General features: G+C 51.8%; 1 protein-coding gene across 1 annotated transcript; it reads right to left on the bottom strand.

Annotated features, from left to right (window-relative positions):
* Nucleotides 1–3,767: 3,767 nt before the first annotated feature.
* On the bottom strand, nt 3,768–5,316 carry CUNH4orf48 (chromosome unknown C4orf48 homolog). Its single transcript, XM_031341878.1, has 4 exons — nt 5,108–5,316; nt 4,847–4,989; nt 4,603–4,691; nt 3,768–3,879 (listed from the first exon to the last, which is right to left on the bottom strand). The coding sequence occupies exons 2-4, from the start codon at nt 4,965–4,967 to the stop codon at nt 3,814–3,816; spliced, it is 276 nt and encodes a 91-aa protein (XP_031197738.1). The 5' UTR covers nt 4,968–4,989; nt 5,108–5,316; the 3' UTR covers nt 3,768–3,813.
* Nucleotides 5,317–9,640: the final 4,324 nt, after the last annotated feature.

The raw sequence follows: 9,640 nt of genomic DNA, 5'->3' as shown, positions 1-9,640 counted from the left end.
TGGGGAATGGTCCAGGCTTAGATTTGAAAGATATAAGCCACTGGGGACTCGGGGAGGACAGGAGCCTTTAAGAGAGTAGAAGAGCCCAAAGCACAGAGGAGAGAAGCAGGCCCAGTAGCCACTAACAGATGCCACCAAAATGGGAATTCTGCAATAATATTTCCAGGCAGAACTTCTGGAAGTCCAGACTCAACTCACTCTGAGTGAAAAAAAAAAAATTGCCTCCAGACAAGCTCAGCCTCTGCCCACCTTAGAAAAGCCTCCTCAGCCAGAGCTTTACCTCTTCAGGGCTAGCCACTGCAGCGACATGATATTACTCAGAAACCATCCCCCCCCCCCCCATCATCCATCGTTCCTCTGAGCACAGACTGAGCATCATCAGCCCATATTGGGCATGACCAATTCAATCCCACTCAGCCATGGGCTAGGGTGAGGAAATATGCTAATACGAAGAGTCTACTACTCCTTAGGAATCAACCCTACCCCCAGAAAAGGTAGGTGGCCAGCCAGAGCTATAAGACCATGCCTCAAAAAAGGGAGGGACATAAGGTGCCGACTTGTGAAGCAGGTCATCAAGACTGAGGAGGTGACTGGGTGAAGAGGAGAGCAAGCAGTGTGTGCAGAGCCTTTGAGGCAGAGGGTCACATTGTGAATGGAATGTGTCAACAAAATATTTTTAGCCAGTGATAGTGGAGCATCCCTTTAATCCCAGCACTTGGGAGGCAGAAGCAGGAAGATTTCTGAGTTTAAGGCCAGCCTGGTCTACAGAGTGAGTTCCAGGACAGCCAGGGCTACACAGAGAAACCCTGCCTCCAGAAACAAACAAAACAAACAAACAAAAAGGTATTTTCAGGCAAACCAACTCAGTTTCCTCCCTCAGCATTTCCTGCACAGGCCACAAGAGTAGAAAACAAGAGACCTAGAAAAAGGCAACTCTGACAGAAGAGTGCGGGTGGGCAGTGCTGCAGCTGGTGGCTTGGGTCCCAGAACCCTGGCTAGGGGTGGCAAAAGGTTGGAGGAAGGACGGATGCACAGACACATATACAATGGGGCTAGGGTCACCTAAGGTTCTTTAGTCACTAGCACTGGAACCTGGAACCTCTGCGTGTTTTAGGTACAGCTCAGAGGGAGAAAAGGTTGTGTGCGGGCCGTCAGTCGGGGCTACAAGTGTCCAGAAGGAAGAAGCCACATCTGCTGGTCTTTGTCTAAGCTCCTTATATTCCCTCAGCACTTCATGCACTCAGGGCACCCTCTGCTACCTAGAGGGCATCCAGTGTGGGGATGTACAACTGTCTGGGAACAAGTAAATCCTGTGCCCAAAGCTTGGGCTCAGTGCTCAACAATAAGCAGACACCAAGGTCGGTTAGTCTAGGGCTAAATCTAAGAAAACAAAAGGCATCTTGGAAAGAAAATGCCTGCCTTGTGCTTGACCATAACCTGGACTCTGTTTAGTCATTCCAAGTGCCATACTAAGCCAATGACAAACAGCAAAGCTGCACTGTGGCTCCAGGACAATGCAGGGCCCTTAAGAAAGTCTAAAGCCCTCGCCAGGTAACTTGTGTTAGACCTCTCCATCCCTACTCTTTCCAAGAAACCCAAGTCAAGCTTACCCACCAGTGGCCCAAATACCAAATCTGTTGGTACAGTCCTGGTGTTTGCTGAATCACAGTAGCATGACACACAAGCCACTCTCATCTCCCTAGAGCACTCAACACAATGCTCAGAACATACTTCAGCTTGCTTCCTGTCTCCTGTCTGCTCCTTCTACTCTGAGGTCCCTCGCCTTACCTCACTGTCTCCTCAGGCCCTGTCTCCTGTCCTCACTCAGCCACAGAGAACTCGACCAGGTAACGGTTCCACTCTTCTTTCTCTGGTGTAGATCCAGGTGCTTGTCCTTACAGCTGCATTGAACTGCCCTTCCCCAAACCCTCCTGGCTCTGTTTTCTTTTTCTTTCTTTTTTAAAGTCGGGGGTATCTCTCTGAAGAGCTCTTGCTGTTCTATAACTATGTAGACCAGGCTGGCCTTGAACTCTCAGAGTGCCAGGATGAAAGGTAGGTGCCACTACACCCTACTTATGTTTTCAGGTACATCTGGAATCCAACCATTTCTCATGCTGCCACAGGTGGCACTGCCCAGCTAGCCTCCATCCACGATGGGTGCAACTATCTCATGGGCCCATATTCTCCTCCAGGCTAGCTAGTGTCTCTAGCAGCCACAAGCACCCTGTTCCTATATTCCTAGAATCTGCTGGCTCAAAACCTCACAAGGCCAGAGGGATGGCTCAGCAGCTAATAGTGCCTGCCAAGCAAACCCAACAAACTGAGTTTAAATCCCTGGAGCCCACAGTGGAAAGAGACAATTATCTCCCTGATTGTCCTCTGTGTACACACATGTGCATGCACACACACACACACACACACACACACACACACACACACACAATTCCAGACACTACAAAGCTCCAAGGAGGGTCTCCTCCCAAGCTGCCTCTTTGCTCCCTCAACTCCCTGTAGCCCCAACTCCTGCAGGATGGGTTACCAACCTCCAGATGCCTTCATCCTAGCCTTTCTGACTGATTCTACTTTATTCCATAGGCATGCCCCAAGGAAAACACTATACCATATTTTCTTGGCTATTTCTACCAAGGACTAACCTAACAGCATCCTTAAAATACAGGACAGTTAATCTTGAATTTAGGGTAAACAATACCTTTAGTGTAAGTACATCCCATAAACACTGTATAAAGGGTACTGAAAAGTGTTGTTTCTGTGTTTGACTTGCTAGATGTGGCAATCTATACCCAGAACAAGGATACACTCCTGGTCTCTCCTGCAACAAGGAACGGTCAGGACTGAAATCAACCAATGGGATATGAATATACATCCACCTCCATTGCTCAGGAGAACCCAGAACAGAAACCTGGTTGATGCAACACACTTGGACAGCGCTCAGGCTTAAGAGCCACCAAAGGTCTCAGCACTCCTCCAACAATGCCCCCCCCCCAGTGACTTAGCTCTTTGTGAGACATGGGGGAAACATGCCTCAGATAGGCCAGTGTTGTGTCTAGGGCAAGCCGTTACTAACACCTCAGCCCTGGAGTGCTCCTGGAAGTGTTTCCAAAAGTATGTGTACACGCCCTATCTTGACTTAAGGTGTGTGTGTGGGGTGTGGGGGGGGGGGACTTTAACTTCACTCAGACAAACTTTCCAATAAAAGGAGAGAGCTATCCTCACTGTGTCTGATGTTTGCCAGCTAGGCATCTAACACACATGTGCAAGTATAAGAGGGGCCACTAACTCCTATCCAGAAGTCCCTGATACCCAGAGGCCAAGCTTGGGGCTGCAGATAGAACCATCCCCGCTGCTCCCCCTCCTGGAAGGTATGGTTTACCCACTGCCTGCTGCTCACTGCTGTCCCCTCCTGCAGAAGCCTTAGGCTAAGGTCCTGGAGCTCAGCTTCCACAAAGCCATGCCCACTTCAGTACAGAGAGGCCTTAGGGAACTGAGAGGGGACAGGCCGGTATCAAGACCCCCTGGCCTCCAAACAAGGGCATGCTGGCTGAGGCATGTCTGAGATGGCCAATTCACTCCACTGCCAGTGCCAAGTGTTTGCATGGACAGGCAAGCACACCTCACCAGGGTGCTTCTATGAGACAGTACCAAATAGCTTCCTATCACCTGTAACAGAGAAACCAAGACCTAGAGAGGGCCTTAACAGGGCAACATGGGGGGCTCCGGTGGACAGAGCAAAACACAGGACACAGGCATGCTAGCAGGCATTTATTGACAGGGAACATGACTGGCCCAAGATCTTCAGCGTCCAGCTGGCCAGCAAGCACACAGAGCCCGGCGCTCAGCCTGCAGCAGGAGGGTCTCCGTCTGCAAAGGAACCAGAAGCAGCATAAAGATAGGACAGAGCTCTCCTTCCCAGGCCTGCCTGGCTCCTTCATTTTCATCTGGGTACCCTGCTGGGTGCCCAGCCTCCTCACCTTGCCCCTCTCTACCCTTCGGCACCTTATCACCTCCATTCCCACCAGAGCAGCTCCCATTGCTGGGGTCCCTCCTCACTTTCATCCCTACTACAGCCATCTTTCAACTCACATCCATATGCAAAGCACCTCCAACATGGACTCTCACCCCACAGTCCACAAAAGGAGTGGATGCCTGCTCACTGAGAAGTGGGGAGAGACACCACGTATCCTTCTGACTGTCCAGATGGGAGCTTTCCTTCCTCCTGCTTCCAACAATTCTCTGCACACGAAGGTCAACTCACTCGGCTATGCCCAAGGGATTGAGAGATCCAAGTTCACCCAACCTGTGAGGACCCAAGACTCCAGGACAAACCCATTTCCATTTCTCACACACCACAGCCTCAGTGCCCCAGCCTCAGTTTCTTCTTACTCTGGGCTCATCTCTCACTGGAGATCCTGGTTTAGGGATGCACATTCCTTGACTACACAAGTCACAGGCCACAGTGCCCTGAGATCTTGGCGCTGGGCATGGGGGCGTTTTCAGGTGAGACCTAGGCCCAGATCCCTAAAGTGGCTACATCTTGGGGTGCCTACCAGCCAAACCCAGACCTCCCTGACCTTGTGTACTCACCCGTGCGTCCAGGCTGTAGGCGGTTTTCCGTAGGTCCTGAAGGGCGCGCTGCATGAATTCAAATGCGTGACAGTCCACGCACGGACGGCCTGCGGGGACGAGAATCGGGGTCACGTGAGGGCGGACAGGCCTAGCCCCTGCCGGGGCATCCCAGTCCCTGTCGCCCGCCCTCCAGTTCCCACCCAAGAAGTGACCGCGCAGGAAACAAAGACGCCTCCCGCACGCCCCCTCCGCGGGCACCTACTCTGCGCGGGGACAGCGCTCCCGGCGGCGGGCTCAGCGCGGGCGCCCAGAAGCGCCAGGCTCAGCAGCAGCAGCAGCAGCAAAGTCGGTGGCGACAGCAAGGACCTGGGCGCGGGGGCCATGGCAGAGGGAGCCTGGGCCGCCCTGCAGAGAGTAGCGGTCAGCGGTGCCGCGCCCCTGGCTAAACCCCCGAACCCGTCCACTGGTGATGCCCCGGCCACGCCCACCCACAGCCCGCCACCCACAGCCCAGCCCTACTCACGAGTCCCGCGAGCTCAGGTGCGCTTAGCCCAGTCCCACCCTGCCCTGGGCCCCGCGGACACCACCCCACCCTTTCCGCGGTTCACGGAACCGCGGACAAGCAGCGCGGGCGTCTCGGGAAGACGGACCGCGACCCGCACGCGCGCGCATGCGCCCAAGCCGACCCCACCCGGGGCCCCCCCTGACGTCGTCGTCATAGAAACACCGCGGCCGCGCGCGCCTGGCTCTGGCTGCCTCCCCCTCTGCGCGAGGCTCCGCGGTGCATCCGCGTAGGGGTGCAGCGGAGGACACCGAAGACCCGCTGGGGGTGCCTGCAGCGACCTCATTACTCTGGCCGCGCGCGCGCTCAGTCCTTGGCCAGCACCTGCCCGGGCCCCGCGTGCTCCGCCAGATCCTCCCTGCTCCCTGGGCGCTGGCTCTTCACCGTGACCGTACAGTTCCCGGCCGCCGCTGATTTCGACCTCGGCTCCCTCCAGGGCCTTTTCGTGTGGGAGACCAACTCTGGCAGCCAGGCCCGAGCTGGAGGGGAACCGCGCGCCCAAGCTGAGGGAGTGTGCTGTCCTGAGTGTCCTTACTAGAGCCTGGGAACCTGGCGATGGGTGGGGGATGGGGGTCGGGGTCGGGAAAGGGCCTGGGGCGCTGCGCCACACTGGTTTGTCACTGTATTGCCCTGCCCTGTCACAGTGTCTCCACCACCATGCACAGTGGCATCTGCGTGCCAGAGGAACTCCCCTTTCCTCAGAAAGCAAGGATCTGGAGGGGGTTCCCCTCTCCACTCTTCCGCAGCTTACGCATATATTCTCCCTTCTGGTCTGTTTCATTCCAGGATCTAGACTGACCATGACCACGAGCCACGCTGGAAGATCCAGGTGAGTCACCGCGCAGTTGATTCTTCGCAGGCACAGTCTTCAGAAAAACCGCTGAGATTTCTATTCAGGTCATGCAAAAGTGACCCCAAAGGTCACCAATGACAGGAAGGAACTGTGCTCATAAAGGAAGGACTGATTTATTCTAAACCGCGTGAGTGCCCAGGGCTGAGGATGCAGATGCCAGACAAATTGGTGTATCTCCCAGGTGGAGAGGATCTCTCCTGTGAGTTTTAAAATGTGAGCCTCTATAGTTTTATGGTTGGGGGACACTTGGTGATATATTCTGGGAAATATATTGGTCACCGGGATGCCAAGTCAGACAAGTTAGGGTAAATATTAAAGGACTTAAGCAAGTCTGAGATCATTTTTGATTCTCAGTCTCCAAAATCACCAGCAGGCTCCATGAAGGTGGCACCTCAGTCACCTAGGGCAGTTAGCTGAGAAAACAGTTAAAGCTCACACAAACCTGTCTGCTCCTCTCCTTTATAGCTCCCACTCTCCTCGTCCTCACTCAGCCTGCTGCCCTCCCCTTCTCCCCTTCTTCATCTGTCTTCTTGGGGCCAGCAACTGACAATCCTTTACCCCTAGGATTTTGACCCTTGCTGGGTCTCTCTCCATCTGGCCCAACCTTCTCCAGAGGCCATGGTGATTAATCACAGCAGAGCAGAGCCATGCTCCCTCCCCTCCCCTCCCTTCCCTTCTCCTTCCCCCCACCCCCCCCATAACTTGCACATCTGGACTTGAAGAACAGTGAGTTCCCCCAAAGGTGGTGCTAAGCCGCCGCCTTGTTCTCCTCTGGGAGGCAGGTCCTGGGGCTGGTAGTGGGACTGAGTTCTTCTAAGGACAGCCAGCCACACAGGTCCAGTCAATATAAAGTGAGTTGGGACACACTTAGATTTATTTTAAATTTAATTGAGACATAAGTGCTGTTGTGTTCTTGATGTTTATGTGGGAGTTAGGAGCTTCAGAGGTTATATTGTTAATCTGTATCTTAGGTTAAAAGATTAAGTTCTTTTTTTTTTTTTTTTTGGTTTTTTGAGACAAGGTCTCTCTGTGTAGCCCCTGGCTGTCCTGGAACTCACTCTATAGACCTGGCTGGCCTCGAACTCAGAAATCTGCCTGCCTCTGCCTCCCAAGTGCTGGGATTAAAGCACCACCACCACCCAGCAAGATTAAGATTTTTAAAAAGCACTTTTCTTGCTGTTGATATCGCTCAGTGGTAGAACATTGTCTACTATCTGTGTGAGCCCTAGGTTCAATACTCCTATACTAGAACAGAGGGAGGGAAGGAGGGAGGGAAGGAGGGAGGGAGGGAGGGAGGGAAGAAGGGAGAGAGGGAAGGAGGGAGGAAGGAAGAAACAAACAAATTAGAAAAAAGGACATATATCTTGTTTTACTTGCCCTAATGACATATGCTCCAGACTCAGGAGACAGAGGCAGGAAGGTCAGCCCCATATATAAAGTAAGTTGTAGAACAGCCTGAGCTATGCTGAGACCCTGCCCTTGACTCCCCCCCCAAAAAAAAAAATTTGGTACACTTACTTTTTCATCTAAAGAAATTTTCTTTTGCAGGGTTATTAATGGTTTGTGAGGTACATGTAAGGAGTGCTGATAAGATAAAAACATAAGCTACTGGTAAAAAATAGGCCAGCATGAGAGCTGGAGACTTGGCTCAGTGCTTAAGAACATTGATTGCTCTTTTAAAGGACCAGGGTTCAATTCCCAGCATCCACATAGCAGCTCACGACTGTCTGTAACTCCAGTTTCAGGGTACTTGTCACCCTCACCCTCACACAGACACTTTGGAGGCAGATCTCTGAATTCCAGGGTAGCCTGGTCTACAAAGTGAGTTCCAGAAAAGACAGGGCTATACAGAGAGACCCTGTCTCAAAAAGCCAACAACACACACACACACTAACACACACACTCACACTCACACATGCTCATACACACACAAACTCACACACACACTCACACACTCATACACATACACATACACACTCATACATACATTCACACACACACACACACACACACACACACACACACACCACACAATGGTTCAAAAGGTAAAAGTATTTGCTGACAACCTGGGTTCTCTCCTGGGAGCCACATAATAGAAGAAAGGACCTGAGTCCTACAAGTTGTCCTGTGACTTCCACAGCCCTGGCCCCCACAATAAATAAGTATATGTAAATTTTAATAGATCAAAGGAAGTCTTACTGTGTGAAGACATCTCACTGACTTGAGACGTGTTAATCTAGTGTGTGGAATTTTTCTTAGAAAAGAGAGTAAACTCTAATGGCAAGTGGTTTGTCAGCTGGGTCAATATTCTTGGCTGTCATCCAACAGGAGACATACCATGTTGGGGTGAGGGTGGTCTCCCTCGAGTTACCCTGCTGCCTTGTAGGCTCTGGGCTAGCCCCTTTCCAGGGCCCTTGGCCGTCCCACTCACCTCAGAGCCACCCTAACTTTGTCCACCGGCCAGAAGCCCAGGTGGGCCAATCTCATATCTAACCAGTTACAACCAGACAACTTAGGGCCAGCAAGATAGGTCAGCAGTGAAAAATGCTTCCTTCCCTGTGTGGTGGTTTGAATGGGGATGGCTCCACAGGCTCATACATTTGAGTGCTTGGTCATCAGAGAGTGGCACTGTTTGAAAGGAATTAGGAGGTGTGGCCTTGTTAGAGACAGTGTGTCACCGGGGTTTCAAAAGCCCGAGCCAGGCCCAGAGTCTCTCTCTCTCTGCTGCCTGCCAATCTGGATGTAGAACTCTCACTACCTCTCAGTGCCAAGTCTGCCTGCATGCTGTCATGATGACAGTAGACTAAACTTGTAAAACTAAGTAAGCCCCAATTCAGTGCTTATTCTTGTAAGACTTTACGTGGTCATGATGTCTCTTCACAGCCATAGAACACTGACTAAGGAATCACGAATGCCTTACTACTGAGTTTGATCTCTAGAAGCCAGGAAGGAGAGAACTAACTCCAGAAGGTTGCACTCTGCATACACACGCCTATGCCTGTGCGTATATCATACAGGCCCGTACACCACGATAAAAACTCTCTAAAAAATGAAGGGAAAAATACACCATGACTCCCTCACTCGAGGTTCCAGAGTCTTTAGTCCCATAGAGACAGGAGTGGACCTTGGTGGGTGCCAAGGGTCATGTGGAGATGAAGTTGCTGCCTCTGGGAAGATTGTTGCCTCAGAAGTTCTGGAGGTAGGCATGACTATATGCACAGTAATGTGTATGTACTTAAGGCCACAGAATCAGATACTTGAAAAGGCAGATATTCTGCCTCACAAGTGTTGGGATTAAAGGCATGCACCACCACTGTCTGGCTCATTTTGTTATATGTTTAAAACTTCTGTGTTGTGGAGACTGGACCACCATGCTTGGTGGCAGATGGACAATGGCAGAGTGGTTCTGTCTCAGCTGAGGGAAGAAGGATGGCTGAAGGCCCTGGAGAGCAGACAGTCCAGAGGCACCACCACCCCGCCCCAGATTATGTCACAGCTGTGCTGTAGTTTGTAACAGAATCTCATTCCTTGTAAAGGCTGAGTAGTATTCAGCAATGAACAGGTCATGCCTTGTGCCTTATTTACTGTTCTATTGCTGTGAAGAGACATAACCAAGACAACACTTAAAAAGAGAGCCTTCA

The sequence above is a fragment of the Mastomys coucha genome, unplaced genomic scaffold, assembly GCF_008632895.1.
Source record: "Mastomys coucha isolate ucsf_1 unplaced genomic scaffold, UCSF_Mcou_1 pScaffold22, whole genome shotgun sequence".
Lineage (NCBI taxonomy): Eukaryota > Metazoa > Chordata > Mammalia > Rodentia > Muridae > Mastomys > Mastomys coucha.
Note: the sequence above shows the minus strand (reverse complement) of the source record. Positions and strands in the feature narration are given on the sequence as shown.

Coding starts and splice junctions, on each gene's coding strand:
- CUNH4orf48 (XM_031341878.1), bottom strand. CDS start 4,967: ATGGCCCCCGCGCCCAGGTCCTTGCTGTCGCCACCGACTTTGCTGCTG. Junction 4,692..4,846: donor GAGCGCTGTCCCCGCGCAGA/GTAGGTGCCCGC, acceptor TCGTCCCCGCAG/GCCGTCCGTGCGTGGACTGT. Junction 3,880..4,602: donor CCTACAGCCTGGACGCACGG/GTGAGTACACAA, acceptor GTTCCTTTGCAG/ACGGAGACCCTCCTGCTGCA.